The following is an 18,440-nucleotide window of genomic DNA, read 5'->3' as shown; positions in this document are numbered from 1 at the left end:
CACCCTGGGCAGAGAGCAGGGCAGCTCCACCACCAGCCAGACAGCAGTGTGAGCTGAGTGCTTGACAGGTCTGTCACAGCCCTAGATTAATGATTGTACTTGATATGTGTTTACAAAAATTAACATTCTGAAACAGTGAGGAGCCGAGCACAAGGAGCAGCAGGAGTCCCTGAGCACAGCTCCTGCGCCGCCCTGTCCCTCTAGCGCCCCCAGCAGGGCTCCGGCTGCCGCGCTCTCCTGACCGCGCAGCCGAGGCCCGCTAGCGCCCCCAGCGCGGCTCCGAGCAGGCTCCCCAGCGCCGCTGGCCACAGGCCGCCCGGGGCTCCTGCGATCCCAGCGAGGGCCGCCCCAACTCCTGCGCCCAGCGCCACCGCTGCTGGCGTCGCCCAGCGCTGCTCCCGGCACCTCTCCGCCCGCTCCACAGCTCTGGGCACGCCCGGCTCCTGGCTCCCTGGAAACAGCACAGCAGCACCGTGAGGCTCCGCACTCCCCACTCCCCACACCCACCAGGGACAGTGGAGACCCCACACCCACAGCTCAGCTCTGTACTGTGAGTATAGAGCCTGGAGAAGAGGCAGCAGCTCAGTGATACAGCAGTAACACTCCCAGTGGGAGACCCCACACCCACAGCTCAGCTCTGTACTGTGCGTATAGAGCCTGGAGAAGAGGCAGCAGCTCAGTGACATTCAATAACACTGTACTCACTAGACAGGGGGTCCCACTGGTCAGTTGAGTGGTTATGTCCATCTCTCTCTTCAGCCAGCACCTCTTCCCTCCACTGTTTGGTCTCCACCTCTTCCTCCTCCAGCTCCGCCCCTTTCTCTCTCAATGCCTCTTCCTCCTCATTCATCTCTGCCTCTTCCTCCTCCAGCTCTGCGCCTTCCTCTCTCAATGCCCCTTCCTCTGCCTTCACTCCCACCCCTTCCTCCTCCAGCCCCGCCTCTTCCTCCTCCAGCTCCGCCCCTTCCTCTCTCAACACCCCTTCCTCTGCCTTTAGCCACGCCCCTTCCCCCTTCAGCTCCGCCTCTTCCCCCTCCAGCTCCGCCCCTTCCTCTCTCAACACCCCTTCCTCTGCCTTCACTCCCACCCCTTCCTCCTCCAGCCCCGCCTCTTCCTCCTCCAGCTCCGCCCCTTCCTCTCTCAACACCCCTTCCTCTGCCTTCAGCTCCACCCCTTCCTCCTCCAGCTCCGCCTCTTCCTCTCTCAATGCTCCTTCCTCTGCCTTCAGCTCTGCCTCTTTAATCTCCTGTTTCTCTTCTCTCCTCTTGTCCTTCCACTCCTCTTCCCTCAGCTGCATAGTTTCCAGCTTCTCCTCTTCCTCCCCCAACACCTCTTCCTTCTCCTCCTGCGTCTCTTTCATCTTCAGTTTCTCATCTCTCCTCTTGTCCTTCCACTCCTCTTCCCTCTCTCTCAGTCTTTCATCATGATTCTGTCTCTCCTCTCCTCTTTCCCTCTCCTCCTTACAGCTGAGGTCTATTTCATCTGCTGTGCTCTCCTCTTCCTCCCATCTCATCTGCTCGATCTTCTCCAGCAGCTCAGTGACCTGAGTGCTGTCCTGCCTGTTCTGGTTGTTGAGAACATGATACCTGTTCCCACATTTCTGCAGGAGCCACTGCAGGTCCTGCCCTCCGGTCTGGATGTGCTGCTCCAGGGCTGTGTCTCCCAGCCTGTCCCCACAGGTGAACAGCAGCAGCGTGTGTCTCCACGCTGTCTCGCCCAGGAGCTCCAGGTGCTCCTTCGCTGATGTCCTGTGTCTCTCATAATCCACGCGGACAGGATTCACCAGGAGGATGGCGTGGGGTCCTGGGGGGCACAGAGACGTACTGCGCACGATCTCCTGTTTAATCTGAGCTGGAGTTTCCTTCAGAGTAAACCAGCCTGGGGTGTCGACCACAGTGACCTGTCGCCCTGCCACCTCCCCCTGTCTCCTCACGCTCTGCTCCGTTCCTCTGCAGCTCACAAACTCCTTCCTGCCCAGGATGGTGTTTCCTGCTGAGCTCTTCCCAGCTACTCTCTCCCCCAGCAGCACGATCCTCAGCTCCGAGAGCCGCTGGGCCTCGTGGGAAACAGCCCGTCCCTCCTCTGTCCCTGCAGCCTGGACTCCCGCACCTGTCCGGGAGAAAGAGCACAGCTTATTCCCCAGGGGTTCGGACAGATGCCCCAGCTGGCAGGGTGATATCAGGGCGACCTGTTCAGGGAAGAGGTCAGACACCCCCCAGGTACACTGGACCCCAGCTGGTGGAATGCAGGTGAGGTCACACGGGACCTGACGACTGGCTTCACCCCCCGACCCACAACCCCTGACCCCTGACCCCTGACCCCCATCAACCCCTGTCCTTCATCCCGTGCCTCCAGCTCTCTCCTGATTTAACTGACCTGCCCTGGGACTGCAGTTCGGATCGTGCTCTGTCTGGCCCCTCAACTTGGACTGATTTGCCAAGGGTGACCTGGGCAGGGAGCACACAGAGCAATTTCCGGGAATGATCTCGATCCGCGAGGAATAGTAGCTGCCCTGTCCGCCGTGGGATTACACACTGAAGGCTGACTGAACTGGTTCTCAAAGTGAAACCTGTGCCGTGCCTGTCAGATCCCATTCCTGTCCCCTGAGATCACTCATTCCTCAGACCCACACCTGGACTTCCTCTTCACTGGGACAATAAACTTGAAAATACACTCCAGGGCTCTCTGACACACTCACACAGCACAGAGACTCACCAGGATCCAGTGTAGAGAGAGACAGTCACACAGCACAGAGACTCACCAGGGTCCAGTGTAGAGAGAGACACTCACACAGCAGAGAGACTCACCAGGGTCCAGTGTAGAGAGAGACAGTCACACAGCAGAGAAACTCACTGGGTTCCAGTGTAGAGAGAGACAGTCACACAGCAGAGACTCTCCAGGGTCCAGTGTAGAGAGAGACAGTCACACAGCAGAGAGACTCACCAGAGTCCAGTGTAGAGAGAGACACTCACACAGCAGAGACTCACCGGGGTGCAGGACTGTTGTGGACTTGTCCATCTCCCAGTCTCAGTGTCTCCTGCGCTGTCACAGGTCACGCAGTCAGTACAGAGCTCAGTCTTCCTGCCTGTGTGGGAGAGACTGTTATCACACAGACAGCTGCTCCAGAGTCCCTCCCTCCTGCCCGCAGGGAACAGGTTTCTCTGCTCTGGTTCTGAGGAACCGCTGTCTGACGCAGCACACAGAGGCGCAGGAGGCTGTGGCCTTGCTAGGAGGGTGATGGAGATAGGAGACAGACAGGACAGGGACAAGCACACCGGACATCTTCAGGACAGGACTGGAGGAAAGCCCTACTCCTGTCCTGAGCAGGAGTTTGACTGACGGTGCAGTACAGAGAGGTGGCAATCATGATGATGATGATGATGATGGTGTTGGTGGGGGTGATGGTGGATAACTAGTAAGTGGCTTAAAACCCCTAGGCTGGTCTGTGGAGCTGTGGGCTGTGTTTCCTGTGTTCTGTTGCAGGATTTGCTTTAATGTCACTGTTAATCAATCAATCAAGGTTTATTTATCAAATGCACAACAATACAGCAGTGGTTGTTGGCAATGAACTGCTTTTTCCGCAAGCTCGCAGGGAGAGAGAGGACAGGAGCTGATAGAATTAAGGTTACAGAGTAGAATACAATAAATGATACAATTGACAAGATTTACATGATGATAACACCTGGTGGGGAGCGCAGGTGTCAGGGAAAGAAAGAAAAATGCGGGCACACCTTATCACTCTCAAGTGGACTGACTGTTTCTCAGCAGTCTTTGGGAAACTGCTGGTGGCTGCTCAGCAGTCTTATTGCCTGAGGGAAAAAGCTGTTTTGAAATCTGTTGGTGTTTGTCTGTAAGCTGCAGTATCGTTTTCCAGATGGTAGTAGAGAGAACAGATTGTGGTTGGGGTGACTGGGGTCCTGGAGGATAGACCTAGCCTTCTCACAGAGCAGGTATCCTCGTTGTCCGGAGCACATCGCGCTGACTTAAACCACCCTCTGCAGCGCTTTGCCATCCCGGGACGGAGCAGCTCCCAGACCAGGCAGTGATGCAGCCAGTCAGGATACTCCCAGCAGTGCACCTGTCGAAGCTGGCCTGGATATGTGACGGCACGGCGAACGACTGTACCTGCGGAGAGAGAACAGGCGCTGCCGTGCTGTCTGGGCTACGTGGCTGGTGTGGTGGGTCCAGGTTAGGCCTTCTGTGATCTTAACACCTAGACCCTCTGCACTGCAGACCCCCTGGTGTCAATGGGAGCGTGGTCTGCTCTCTGATCAGCTCCTTGGTCTTACTGGTGTTCAGAGAGAGGTTGTTGTCCTGGCACAGTGCTCCTCCCTGTACGAAGTCTCATTGTCATTCGTGATCTGTACTGGTATCCGGCATGATCACCACAATAATGATGAGGCTGGTCAGTGGAGCTCCTTTACAGACTTCCTTATCGATCTGATTGTCCAGGGGCTTGAGCCCAGTCTCCCCCCAACGAGGAATACCCCAGGACTGACCGGTCCAGCACACAGGGATCAATACCCCAGGACTGACCGGTCCAGCACACACACACAGCAATCAGTACCCCAGGACTGACCGATCTAACACACACACACAGCAATCAGTACCCCAGGACTGACCGGTCCAGCACACACACAGCAATCAATACCCCAGGACTGACCGGTCCAGCACACACACACAGCAATCAGTACCCCAGCCACCCCTGTGCTTTCCTGGCCTCATGTACCAAACCTGTGTGTGAAAGTTTCCCTTCAGTAAAAACCTGATCAATTGCTTTGACATCCAGGATGACAGGAAAATTAGAGGCTGGCTAGAGACCTCTAGTGGTAGATCCTTGTGAGTGCAGAAAGTTCTCGGACTGCCACTCTAGCACAGATTCACGAGCGCACTGTGAACATGCCCTGCTACACACACGTCATATTATGCAAGTGTTAACAAAATAGTCCATATACAGTATAAACACAGTGGGAGACCCCACACCCACAGCTCAGCTCTGTACTGTGTGTATAGAGCCTGGAGAAGAGGTAGACAGTCTGAGCCTGTCCTTTCTGGACAGCCAGCTCTGCCTGTGTCCAGTGTCTCTGGCCAGGCTGTGGTCACTGAACCTGTCCTCTCTGGACAGCCGGGTCTGCCTGTGTCCAGTGTCTCTGTCCAGGCTGTGGTCACTGAGCCTGTCCTCTCTGGGCAGACAGGTCTGCCTGTGTCCAGTGTCTCTGGCCAGGCTGTGGTCACTGAGCCTGTCCTCTCTGGATAGCCAGGTCTGCCTGTGTCCAGTGTCTCTGGCCAGGCTGTGGTCACTGAGCCCCGGGGGCAGAAGGGTGTAACTACAGCCCCTCCCACACACAGGGTTCACGAGGCTGTGACGCAACCTGCCCCCCCCTCCCGCGGGCGCCGCCTCTCAGCTGACTGCCTCTCACGTGACCGCGCGCCCCCGCCAGCTTTTGTGCGCGCCCCCCAGCGCAGGTTCCCGTAGACAGAGGCCGTCAGTCTCACAGCCTGGAGGAGATGGACTTTCTCCTTGGCAGCCCGTACGCCACCCCGGTGGGACAGAGGATAGGTGAGCCAGACGCCCAGCCGAGTCCCGGGTCAGCGGGGCTGCGGCTTGGGCCGAGAGGGTTTCGGAGCGAGCGAGGGCGGACGGGTTCGGCCAGGCTCGGCTTCACAGTTTACGGAAGAGTTAGTTCGTGACCGGCGTGTGACTCGACCAATGACAGTCGGAGGGCGGGCTCTGGTGAGACAGCTCCTCGGCGTGATTGGTGCGACCCAGTTGTGTGACTCGACGCTTGTCCAATCGCGGCGCGGCGTGAGGACCGACGGGGCGGTACTCGGAAAAGTTTTTGAAGCTGTCGCAGTGGAGTGGCGAAAAAGACGCGAAGTTTTGCGGTTCGAGATGAACCCGGTTAAAGCGAAAAAGTACCTGAACCAGGCTCGACTACAGACCAAAGCCCTGTTGCTTTGTGCTGTTTTGTTTTGCCGCAGAAGTGAGTCGGGAGATGTGAATAATCTCGCTGGGTCCGCACGGTCCGGCTCCGGTTTCGGGATGAGCTGGGTCACGGGAGCGGTTCCGTGGCCGAACCGGGCCGGCATCTCCGTCTGCACTGGGCTCCCTAAGTGGGTTGCGGCAGTGACGAATCAGACTAGGCCTCGGTCCTGAGTGGGATACAGACAGCAGTCTGAGACTCTCCAGGCTGGACTGGACTGGACTGGGAGCTGGATTAGTTATTCACTGAGATTATAATCAGACTCCAGTGACAGAGCAGTCTGAGACACTCCAGGCTATACTGGACTGGACTGGGAGCTGGATTAGCTCTTCACTGGGATTATAATCAGACTCCACTGACACTGACAGCAGGCTGGACTGGACTGAGTGGGCTGTGGGCTCAGTGATGAGGGGTGGGGCAAATAAGGAGTGGGGTGTTTGAAGTGTCTTTGTTGTGTTGACAGAAAATGCCACGAGTGCTACTCTCCAGTCTGAGGACTGGGGGCTGAACATGGAGATCTGTGACATCATCAACGAGACTGAGGAGGGGTATGACATCACACGGCATTAACTGTCATCAACACTGTCAGCACAACTGTCAGTGTTATCAGAGCCCAGACTTCCACACACAGTGTCTGCAGTAAGTCAGTGTGTGCTGTATCGGTGGGAGTGTGACACACGGAGGTGTCAGTCGTGCATTGACATGCTTGGAGATGCGTGTGAGCATGCCAACACACACACTGACATGCACACACACCCTCGCTGGCCCACAAACACATGTACCTATAGTATTCATTTGTGTTGCTGTTAGGATTACTTTTGCTAATGTGTTGTGTTTTTTATTCAGGCCAAAAGATGCCATCAGAGCCTTGAAGAAGAGAATTGTGGGCAATAAGAACTTCAGAGAAGTCATGTTAGCACTGACTGTGAGTGACCAATACTCCTCTCTGTGTGTGTGAGTGTGCGCGTGTGTGCGTGCGTATAGCCCTGACTGTGAGTAACCAATACTCCTCTCTCTCTGTGTGTGTGTGTGTGTGTAGCCCTGACTGTGAGTGATCGATACTCCTCTCTCTCAGGTGCTGGAGTCTTGCGTGAAGAACTGTGGTCATCGGTTTCATGTCCTTGTAGCGAGCCGGGACTTTGTGGAGGGGGTTCTGGTCCGGACTATCTTGCCCAAAAACAACCCACCGCAAATCGTCCATGACAAGGTTCTGAGCTTGATTCAGGTACTGTGATCATGAGAGGGGTTAATACACACACTCCTCCTGCACACTACTGTACACTGACACTGCACTGAGAGAGAGAGGGGTTAATACACACACTCCTCCTGCACACTACTGTACACTGACACTGCACTGAGAGAGAGAGAGGGGTTAATACACACACTCCTCCTGCACACTACTGTACACTGACACTGCACTGAGAGAGAGGGGTTAATACACACACCCCTCCTGCACACTACTGTACACTGACACTGCACTGAGAGAGAGAGAGGGGTTAATACACACACTCCTCCTGCACACTACTGTACACTGACACTGCACTGAGAGAGAGGGGTTAATACACACACCCCTCCTGCACACCACTGTACACTGACACTGCACTGAGAGAGAGAGGGGTTAATACACACACTCCTCCTCCACACTACTGTACACTGACACTGCACTGAGAGAGAGAGGGGTTAATACACACACTCCTCCTGCACACTACTGTACACTGACACTGCACTGAGAGAGAGGGGTTAATACACACACTCCTCCTGTACACTACTGTACACTGACACTGCACTGAGAGAGAGGGGTTAATACACACACTCCTCCTGTACACTACTGTACACTGACACTGCACTGAGAGAGAGAGGGGTTAATACACACACTCCTCCTGCACACTACTGTACACTGACACTGCACTGAGAGAGAGAGAGGGGTTAATCTGCTCAGTGTGTCTGTCTCTCCAGTCTTGGGCTGATGCGTTCCGGAGTTCTCCATCTCTGACAGGAGTGGTGTCGGTGTACGAAGACCTGAGGAGGAAAGGACTGGAGTTCCCAATGACTGACCTGGATGCCTTGTCCCCTATACACACTCCACAGAGGGTATACCTGCTGTACTGTCCCCTATACACACTCCACAGCAGATGTGTAGACACTGTACTGTGCTGTGCTCTGTACACACTCCACAGCAGGTGTGTAGACTGTCTGTACTGTGCTGTGCTCTGTACACACTCCACAGCAGGTGTGTAGACTCTGTCTGTACTGTGCTGTGTTGTTCAGGTTATGTGTTCAGCGCCTGTGGCAGTCAGGAGGGCCGGAGAGAGAGTGTGTGTTCTGTCCTGCGTCTCTGTGGTCATGCTGATCCCTCCTGTCTCTCCCGTCCTTCCAGAGTGTTCCGGACACCGATCCCTCCCACGCTTCACCTCAGGACTCCACGGCGCCCCCTGCTGTCCCAGCGCAGAGCCCCGCGCGCACAGGGGGCCCCTTCGACCCCTCTTCCGAGCAGGTACCCTGAGACGAGCAGCACTGCTGTCAGCGCTGACGGGCTGCGGCTCACTGACTCTCTCCCTGCTCCCCCAGAGGGCGAAGCTCTCGGCTGACCTGGAAGTGGTTCGGGGGAACGTGGCAGTCATGTCGGACATGCTGAGCGGAGTGAATCCGGGTCGCGTGGAGCCCTCGGACCTGGAGCTCTTGCAGGTGTGACTCTCCCTGTCGCCCTGCCTCTCAGTTCGGTTCGGTTCAGGAATCCTCCCTCTCCCAAATGAACATATGAACATTTTAGCCCGTCTCTCTCTCCCTGCCAGGAGCTCAACCGGACCTGCCGCGTCATGCAGACCCGGGTTCTGGAGCTGATCCCTCAGGTCGGGGCTGAGGGGCTGATTGAAGAGCTGCTGATTCTCAACGACACCCTGAACGGGGCCTTCACTCGCTACGACAGGTACACAGCTACACACTGGTACTCAGCTGCACACTAATGCACAACTGCAGTTGTCTAATCACTGTGTCTGTGCGCAGGTTCGAGAGACTCCACAGCAGACAAGCTGGCTCGACTCAGGTGAGTCTTTAGTTCATCAGCTATTTGTCTGCTCTCTCAGTGCAGTGTCAGTGTACAGTAGTGTGCAGGAGGAGTGTGTGTATTAACCCCTCCCTCTCTCTCAGTGCAGTGTCAGTGTACAGTAGTGTGCAGGAGGAGTGTGTGTATTAACCCCTCTCTCTCAGTGCAGTGTCAGTGTACAGTAGTGTGCAGGAGGAGTGTGTGTATTAACCCCTCTCTCTCAGTGCAGTGTCAGTGTACAGTAGTGTGCAGGAGGAGTGTGTGTATTAACCCCTCTCTCTCTCTCAGTGCAGTGTCAGTGTACAGTAGTGTGCAGGAGGAGTGTGTGTATTAACCCCTCTCTCTCAGTGCAGTGTCAGTGTACAGTAGTGTGCAGGAGGAGTGTGTGTATTAACCCCTCTCTCTCTCTCTCAATGCAGTGTCAGTGTACAGTAGTGTGCAGGAGGAGTGTGTGTATTAACCCCTCTCTCTCTCAGTGCAGTGTCAGTGTACAGTAGTGTGCAGGAGGAGTGTGTGTATTAACCCCTCTCTCTCAGTGCAGTGTCAGTGTACAGTAGTGTGCAGGAGGAGTGTGTGTATTAACCTCTCTCTCTTTTTTAGGATCAAGTCTCCATCAACACATCTGACACTGCACTTATTGACCTCACTACTACACCAGTCATCCAATCCACGGTCCCTGAACCTGTCAACCAATCAGCAGTGAGCTCGCTTTCCAATCAGATGGCTAATCTCAGTGAGTACTGCCCAGCTTCATTCCCAGACGTCAGTTGATCCCGCCCCCTTGCCTGGCTGCACCTTAGTCAGATGGTTTGGATTTCTGCTCAGCTGTCCGTCCCCAGAGTGTATTGGTGCCTGGAGGTGGTCTGTTCTGCCTTTTCCTCTGGTCAGCTCACATTGTCACTGGCGACTGCATAGCTGCAGGCCTCAGTGTCTCCTGTGTCCGACTGCGGAGCTCTGCAGAGCCATGTTCTTGACCTGTGGTCTCTGCGCAGCTGCAGCCCAGTGTGTTCACGTAGCTGCTCGCCTGTGCCCGACTGTGCAGATCTGCAGAGCTGTGTTCTTGATGTGTGGCCTCTGCACTCCAGTGTGTTCGGGTAGCTGCTCTCCTGTGTCTGTCTGTGCAGCTCTGCAGAGCTGTGTTCTTGACCTGTGGCCTCTGCACAGCTGCAGCCCAGTGTGTTCTGATGGGCAGACGCGGGTGGGACTGGCAGTGCGAAGACAGATTCCTTTTCTTCTGCCGTGGGAGGGCGGTGAGTGACCCTGGACAAGGCCCGGCTCTGGCCCTGGTCAGCACTGGCCGTGTCCGTGTGGTCGTTAGTGGATTATTGATCCCAGGTGTTCCTAGAAAGAGTCCAGGGTATGGGCAAGTTTAAGAACGCCCCCGGGCGTTACTGTCTGGTTGGGATCAGTAACTCGGCAGGACCAGTGCAAGACACGACTGGAATTGGACAGCGTGTGGCTTGTGTTGATCTCTCGCAGGACTCTGCTTTGAGCAGTTCTATCTGTTGTGCCCATTGCTTTTTTTTATAAGATCACATTATTGGCCCTATACAATTTCTTGGATTGAGAATGTGTCTTTTCACAAACCCCAACTTGCTCTCCGTGAGACATACAGACAGGGAGAGAGAAGCTAGGGGTCAGAGCGCAGGGTCAGCCATTTATCCAGCGCCTTGCTCAGGGGCCCAACGGAGTAGGACTCCTCTGCCGGCCGCGGGATTTGAACCGGCAACCTTCCAGCCACAGAGACAGATCCTTCGCCACAGAGCCACAGCCCGTTGCTGCCCTCTTGTGGTACTATATATTATTGCGGGCTCCTGGTGCTCTGTATAAAGAGTCCTTAAGCACGTCTGCACCTCTGTGTCCTGTGTCAGGGGGACAGTGGGGTTACAGACAGAGACTGGACACTGGAGCTGGAGAGAGGATAGAGTCACCCAGAGCCCCACACTGACACCCTTCATCATCATCATCACTCCTGAACAGACACTCAGTCTGTAACAACACGTCTGCACCTCTGTGTCCTGTGTCAGAGGGACAGTGGGGTTACAGACAGAGACTGGACACTGGAGCTGGAGAGAGGATAGTCACCCAGAGCCCCACACTGACACCCTTCATCATCATCATCACTCCTGAACAGACACTCAGTCTGTAACAACACGTCTGCACCTCTGTGTCCTGTGTCAGGGTGACAGTGGGGTTACAGACAGAGACTGGACACTGGAGCTGGAGAGAAAATAGAGTCACTCATTATTCTCTTTCTCAGCATTCAGTATAAAAATACGATTTCTGAGATATTAAAACTGAAATGGTTTTGTTTTGAGAAAGTGAATTTCGTTCCCTGCTCTTTCAGCACAGAGCCAGCAGGGGGCAGCGTAGTGCCAGTGCAGTGAGAGAGTCGGGGGTCTGTGCTCGGGCCAGGAGGGGTGAGAAGCTAGAAGAGGGAGGCGATGTGGCCCTGGCGGTGCTGCGGTTATAAATAGCCACACCAGGCCCAGTCTTCCTGTTGACAGACTCTGAGTCACATTCCTCAGGCCTGACGTCACAGACAGCACTATTCCATTATAGCACAAACTGATTGCTTTCCCACCTGCTGCCACCTGTGGGGGGATATCGCTTGTCTGAGGATGTATCTGTATGTTTCTCTCTCTCAGTGCAGTGTCAGTGTACAGTAGTGTGCAGGAGGAGTGTGTGTATTAACCCCTCTCTCTCTCAGTGCAGTGTCAGTGTACAGTAGTGTGCAGGAGGAGTGTGTGTATTAACCCCTCTCTCTCTCAGTGCAGTGTCAGTGTACAGTAGTGTGCAGGAGGAGTGTGTGTATTAACCCCTCTCTCTCTCAGTGCAGTGTCAGTGTACAGTAGTGTGCAGGAGGAGTGTGTGTATTAACCCCTCTCTCAGTGCAGTGTCAGTGTACAGTAGTGTGCAGGAGGAGTGTGTGTATTAACCCCTCTCTCTCTCAGTGCAGTGTCAGTGTACAGTAGTGTGCAGGAGGAGTGTCTGTATTAACCCCTCTCTCTCTCAGTGCAGTGTCAGTGTACAGTAGTGTGCAGGAGTGTCTGTATTAACCCCTCTCTCTCTCAGTGCAGTGTCAGTGCACAGGAGGAGTGTGTGTATTAACCCCTCTCTCTCTCTCTCTCTCTCTCTCTCTCTCAATAGGTACAGCCTCAGTCTCAACTGTCTCTCCAGCATCAGGGGGAGATGATGACTTTGACATGTTTGCCCAGACTAGGGGAAGTTCTCTAGCTGAGCAGCGCAAGAGGTAAATACAGAGATCCTCACAGTGTTATACAGTATTAGACACGGGTGGAAACGGTGTTATACAGTATTAGACCCCGGTTGGACAGAGGGTTTTACAGGAGGACACAGTGTTATACAGTATTAGACACAGGTGGACACAGTGTTATACAGGTGGACACAGTGTTATACAGTATTACACACAGGTGGACACAGGGTTATACAGTATTAGACACGGGTGGACACAGGGTTATACAGTATTAGACACGGGTGGACACAGTGTTATACAGTATTAGACACAGGTGGACACAGTGTTATACAGTATTAGACACAGGTGGACACGGTGTTATACAGGTGGACACAGTGTTATACAGTATTGGACACGAGTGGACACAGTGTTATACAGGTGGACACAGTGTTATACAGTATTAGACATGGGTGGACACAGTGTTATACAGTATTAGACACAGGTGGACACAGGGTTATACAGTTTTAGACACGAGTGGACACAGTGTTATACAGTATTACACACAGGTGGACACAGGGTTATACAGTATTAGACACGGGTGGACACAGTGTTATACAGTATTAGACACGGGTGGACACAGTGTTATACAGGTGGACACAGTGTTATACAGTATTAGACACGAGTGGACACAGTGTTATACAGTATTAGACACAGGTTGGACAGAGGGTTTTACAGGAGGACACGGTGTTATACAGTATTAGACACGGGTGGACACAGTGTTATACAGGTGGACACAGGGTTATACAGTTTTAGACACAGGTTGGACAGAGGGTTTTACAGGAGGACACGGTGTTATACAGTATTAGACACAGGTGGACACGGTGTTATACAGTATTAGACACAGGTGGACAGAGGGTTATACAGGTGGACACAGTGTTATACAGTATTAGACACAGGTGGACACAGGGTTATACAGTATTAGACACAGGTGGACACGGTGTTATACAGTATTAGACACGGGTGGACACAGTGTTATACAGGTGGACACGGTGTTATACAGTATTAGACACGGGTGGACACAGTGTTATACAGGTGGACACAGTGTTATACAGTATTAGACACAGGTGGACACGGTGTTATACAGTATTAGACACGGGTGGACACAGTGTTATACAGGTGGACACAGTGTTATACAGTATTACACACAGGTGGACACAGTTATACAGTATTACACACAGGTGGACATAGGGTTATACAGGTGGACACAGGGTTATACAGTTTTAGACACAGGTGGACACAGTATTATACAAGTCGACACAGTGTTATACAGTATTAGACACGAGTGGACACAGGGAGGTGGACATGGGGTTACCCTCGGGGTCACGCAGGTGAACCACAGTGACCCAGCTGCTCTGACTGACAGGCACACACATGGTGCCCCGCCCTCTCTCTCTTGCCCCGGGGCAGTATTTATAGCAGCAGCAGTGAGAATTCCTCTCCAGGCTCGTTCAGGGTAATTAGAGCCGCCTGCTCTCGAGCGAGGAGACGCCCCGGCTCGCCCCTCCCTGCAAGTCAGCCGGTGTGACTCCATTCCTCCTTCGCCTGGACACCAGCGCGGGCTTCACAGAGACAGCAGCCGGCAGCCCTGGACACTGGACACTGAGACACAGTTGAGCGCTGGACACTGAGACATAGAGGAGCGCTGGACACTAAGTCAGACTAGAGCAGGACTGGGCGCTGGGTCCTGAGCAGGCGATCGGAACAGTAACACCGGAGCTCAGCTGGATCCTGCACAGGACTCTGGGACACAGGAGTCGCGGGGCCGCCAGGATCCCGACAGTGCCGGCACAGCGATGGGATCCGTGAGTTTCTCCTGGAGTTCTCGGTTCGTTGGTCCAGCCGGCCGGCTGTGTTTCTGAGTCGGGCTCGGGTCCGGCTGCCTGATGGAGGAGTCCTCTCCCAGCGCCCCCCCGGCCGGGCGCGGCAGGGGGCTCCTGGGCCTCTCCCCCTTCCCGCCGCCGCCCAGCTCCTCCCGCCGGCCCAGCCACGCCCGCGACCGCGGCGGCTGCGCCTACGGGCTGGGCGTGGTCTGGGCACAGCTCCGCCCCTTCCTGCCCTTCTTCCTCATCAGCTGCCTGGTGGTCCTGCTGGTCTTCCTGCTGTTCCGCATCGTGCACAGCGGCCCCTTCACCGACCCGCTGTTCTTCCACCGGTTCGACCAGCGCCGGCCCCGGCCCGGCCCGGGCCCGCCGGGCAACCGCACCTGACGCAGTAGCCGGAGCCCCCGGGTTCGGGTTTGAGTCCGGTACTGGAGTCGGAGCCAGGAAGTGGACCCGCCCCGCCGGCTCGCGGCGTGCAGACCCGTGACAGAGCCCTGGGAGCACGGAACCGGCCCGACGAGCCCTGGAGCTGTGGAACCGGGCCTGTAGTCCACCGGCAGGGCCCAGCAGAACATGAAGGAACTCTCGCAGGGTGTTCGGACTTGTGATCGGAGCTCGAGGCCCGGCCCGGTGGTCCCTCCCCAGCGGGCAGTCCTGGAGCTGATCGGGAGATCTCTGGGTCTATCGGATCCTCGGTACAGCCCTCCAGAACCTGAAGAGTGAGGGAACGTGGAGTCCTTCAGAACTGGGCCTGCCTGGGCCAGTGACTGATGGGGAGATTCACGGCGATGATGATGATGGTGATGGTGACCATGACACTGATAAAAACGCTTTGTTCTCTGAGCTGAGAGCTCGTCCTTGTTCACACTCCAGTAGATCTCCACTGCACTGTGGGTCTACTCAGAATAATTAAAGGTGTTTTCTGAACCTCAGCCTCCAAGACGAGTCTGTCTTCACCTCTTTGTGTCTCTCTGTCTCAATGTATCGTGTATTAGATAGCAGGAGTATAGTCCTGTAGCAAAATGTATCAGTTTGTACAGCGATCGGTGTGTGTAGTGGTCAGTGTGTGTGTTTTGGTCAGTGTGTATACAGTAATCAATATGTGTACAGGGACTGGTGTGGGTGTGTGGTGGTCAGTGGGAGCACGGCGATCAGTGTGTGTGTAGTGACCAGTGTGTGTAGTGACCAGTGTCTGTTCCTACAGTGTGTGTGTGGTGGTCAGTGTGTGTAGTGACCAGTGTCTGTTCCTACAGTGTGTGTGTGGTGGTCAGTGTGTGTAGTGACCAGTGTCTGTTCCTACAGTGTGTGTGTGGTGGTCAGTGTGTGTAGTGACCAGTGTCTGTTTCTACAGTGTGCGTTACGAAGACCCAGGGGCAATGGAAGGTTTGGCTGGCGCCCTGGACACTCGGCTGCAGAACACTGGAGCGGTGAGTCTCTCTGGGAAAGTGGGATACTGGTTTATCACACAGGAGAGAGGATCCCAGACTGGTTTGAGCTCCCTCTGCTGTTCAGGGCAGGTATTGCATGAAGTTAACCTTGTGACCAGTCAATTCAATTCAATTCAAGGTGCTTTATTAGCATGACCGATGGGTACAATCAGTGTTGCCAAAGCAAATAAAAATAATAAAATTAACATGGAACAAAACTAAAAATAGAAGTAAAATAAACCAGTCTCTCTTGCCTGGCACCTGACTGAAGGGTCTCTCTGTCATTGAGCCGTTGCTACACTGTGACTGTATTAAACAGCCTGCCTGTAAGTAAAGCAAGTGTCTGTCTGTCTGTCTGTCTGTCTGTCTGTCTGTCTGTCTGTCTGTCTGTCTGTCTGTCTGTCTGTCTGTCTGTCTCTCTGTCTGTCTGTCTGTCTGTCTGTCCTGTCTGTCTGTCTGAAGGAGCCCCGCCCAGAGCCCGCCCCTCTCAGCTCCTCCCCTCACTCTGATTGGATGCTGGCCAAGGGAATGGTGGGTGTGACTGACGGGTGGCTGGGTGTTGGACTGGTTGGACTGCTCAGACTGGGGTCAATGGGGCTGTCCTGTCTGTGGTCACTATCTCTGTGGAAGTGTCACCCACTCTGCCTCCCTCTCTCTCTCCCTCAGATCCCTGTGACTCAGACTTGTGTGATGGATGACATTGAGCAGTGGCTTTCTGCAGACCTGGTGAGTCTGTGTGTGTGTGTGTGTCTGTGTGTGTGTGTCTGTGTGTGTGTGTCTGTGTGTGTGTGTCTGTGTGTGTGTGTCTGTGTGTGTGTGTCTGTGTGTGTGTGTCTGTGTGTGTGTGTCTGTGTGTCTGTGTGTCTGTGTGTGTGTGTGTCTGTACTGTCTGCACTGTCTGCAGACCTGGTGTCTCTCTCTGTGTCTCTGACCTGACTGATGACTCGAGTGCTGACCTGCTAGCCAGACGTGCTCTCATGGTTTCTCTGTGCTCTGTCCCCCAGCGAGACGGCGGCGCAGGAGAGGCGGAGGGGGTGACAAGCGAAGGTCAGTGTGACCCTCTCATCAGGACCGCCTCTCATCGCTCGCGGTGTCTGATGTCAGTGCTCACGCCTTTCCTCCCGTCTGCGTGTGTTTCTGTCCTTCAGAATTCGACCGCTTCCTGGAGGAGAGAGCGAAGGCCGCAGACCGGCTGCCCCCCCTGGAGCCCCCCTCCGGGACGCCCCGTACCCCCTCCGGGACCCCCCGCCCCTCCAGCCAGCCAGCCCAGAAACAGGACAGCGTCCACGAGCAGCTGTTCGCCCTGTAGACACACACACACACACACAGTGACACACTCTCACACACAGTGACACACTCTCATATACTGACGCACATTGACAAACACACAGCTGCATCTGATGCACACAAACACACATTGACATACACACACAGTGACACACTGAGGCCACACACAGACGCACATCGATGCACACCCACTGAAGCACACATAGACACAGACTGACACACACACACGCTGACACACTGATACACATAGAGACAGACTGACACACACACACGCTAACACATACTGATACACATAGACACAGACTGACGCACACACACTGATACACACCGATAGACATAGACACAGACTAACGCACACAGTGATAGACATAGACACAGACTGACGCACACACACGCTGACACACACACTGATACACATAGACACAGAGTGACAGAAACACGCGTGGATTGGCTCAAACAGAGCTAACCAGTAGAAATCATTCCCACTTCTCTGAGGTTATTGGTTGTGATTGTCCAGTCAGCCAGCAGGGGGCAGGAGCTTCTTTAGACCTGATGGGCCCTGAGGACAGGAGGTAGAAAGGAGGTGCTGAGATACTGAGGTTCTTAGCACAAGGGCTGTCCAGGGGCCCTCCAGAAACTAGGAGCGGTTTGTCTTTCCTGCTGGCACTGCACTGGTGTGGAGAGTGAGGTGCTTTTGAACCACACTAAGCAAAAACAGACGCAGTTCACTACGGAGATGGAGACCGGCCTACCGCTGGGACACGAGCACGCCAGGGACCCGAATAGCATTAGTATTAGTATGACTTAGAGTGAGCTCTGACCATGACTCCCGTTAACAGTGTGCTCCTGGCTGGGCTCTGCAATCCAGCAAATTTACCTGGACTGACTGACCGCGTCCGAGAGGGACAGTCACCAGGAGGGAGACGGTCAGTGAGAGAGTGACCAGGAGAGGCAGACTCCGATACCGATGAAGGACAATGTTGGTGTCTGTTATGAAATGTTAGTAATAAAACAGTAAAGCAATTTGGAAACCTGTCCTGTTGTATATGTCCCTCAGTGGGAAGTGTGTGATTGTGCCTGTGTGTAGCGGATTTGTGTTTGTGGTGTGTTTCATGTGCGCACACAGTGCGTGGTTGTGTGCAGGTGAGTGCAGTGTGATTGTGCTTGTGCATTGTGGGGTTGTGAAGCATTTAGACTCAACTCTTCTCTGTGCTGTGAGGCTGCTGTTCTAAATGTTGCTGAGGTGTCTTTGTGCACGTGTGTAATCTGCCCCACCGCTGACAGCTCGTGCTAGGTGTCTTGGCTAAGGGCCATGAAACACATCCAGACCTCTGTTTCCAGAGTCTGATCAGGGTCAGGATTTCAGGAACTCGTAACACCTGCCCTGGCCTCCTTACACTGGCTGCCAGTGGAATATAGAATGGATGGTGCCTGGTGTAGCTCCTGGCCGATTTAAGAGCATGACTGTGCTCCTCTGAATGTGAGAATTGGACCCAGATATCATCAGCAGCTCTGGTCTGTTGGTGCTGCAGAGTGTCAGCCCTGGGAGTCTGAAGGTCACTGTGACACAGACTGTCTACAGAGGTCACCTCAAAGAGCGAACTGCACCGTACAGAACACACA

At 54.4% G+C, this 18,440-nt stretch overlaps 2 protein-coding genes across 7 annotated transcripts; one reads left to right on the top strand and one right to left on the bottom strand.

Annotated features, from left to right (window-relative positions):
- Positions 1-108: 108 nt before the first annotated feature.
- Positions 109-5,418, bottom strand: LOC107075323 (cilia- and flagella-associated protein 251-like). The gene is made up of 3 exons (XM_069197187.1): positions 2,988-5,418; positions 706-2,109; positions 109-451 (listed from the first exon to the last, which is right to left on the bottom strand). The coding sequence occupies exons 1-3, from the start codon at positions 3,016-3,018 to the stop codon at positions 201-203; spliced, it is 1,686 nt and encodes a 561-aa protein (XP_069053288.1). The 5' UTR covers positions 3,019-5,418; the 3' UTR covers positions 109-200.
- Positions 5,411-17,848, top strand: tom1 (target of myb1 membrane trafficking protein). Of its 6 annotated transcripts, none has more exons than XM_069197182.1 (16): positions 5,411-5,560; positions 6,448-6,532; positions 6,831-6,909; positions 7,060-7,209; positions 7,941-8,075; positions 8,362-8,478; positions 8,553-8,669; positions 8,777-8,910; positions 8,988-9,027; positions 9,628-9,760; positions 12,178-12,280; positions 15,455-15,530; positions 15,993-16,061; positions 16,197-16,256; positions 16,535-16,577; positions 16,679-17,848. In XM_069197182.1, the coding sequence occupies exons 1-16, from the start codon at positions 5,509-5,511 to the stop codon at positions 16,837-16,839; spliced, it is 1,554 nt and encodes a 517-aa protein (XP_069053283.1). In that variant the 5' UTR covers positions 5,411-5,508; the 3' UTR covers positions 16,840-17,848. The 6 variants fall into 6 exon arrangements, with proteins under 6 accessions (XP_069053283.1, XP_069053285.1, XP_069053280.1 ...); XM_069197179.1 differs by lacking the exon at positions 5,411-5,560 and adding an exon at positions 5,879-5,984; XM_069197184.1 differs by lacking the exon at positions 15,993-16,061 and having other exon boundaries at positions 5,425-5,560.
- The last annotated feature ends 592 nt before the right edge of the window (positions 17,849-18,440 follow it).

Source organism: Lepisosteus oculatus, chromosome 12 (genome assembly GCF_040954835.1).
Source record: "Lepisosteus oculatus isolate fLepOcu1 chromosome 12, fLepOcu1.hap2, whole genome shotgun sequence".
NCBI lineage: Eukaryota > Metazoa > Chordata > Actinopteri > Semionotiformes > Lepisosteidae > Lepisosteus > Lepisosteus oculatus.
The sequence above is the reverse complement of the archived record's forward strand: the minus strand, read 5'-3'. Positions and strand labels throughout refer to the sequence as shown.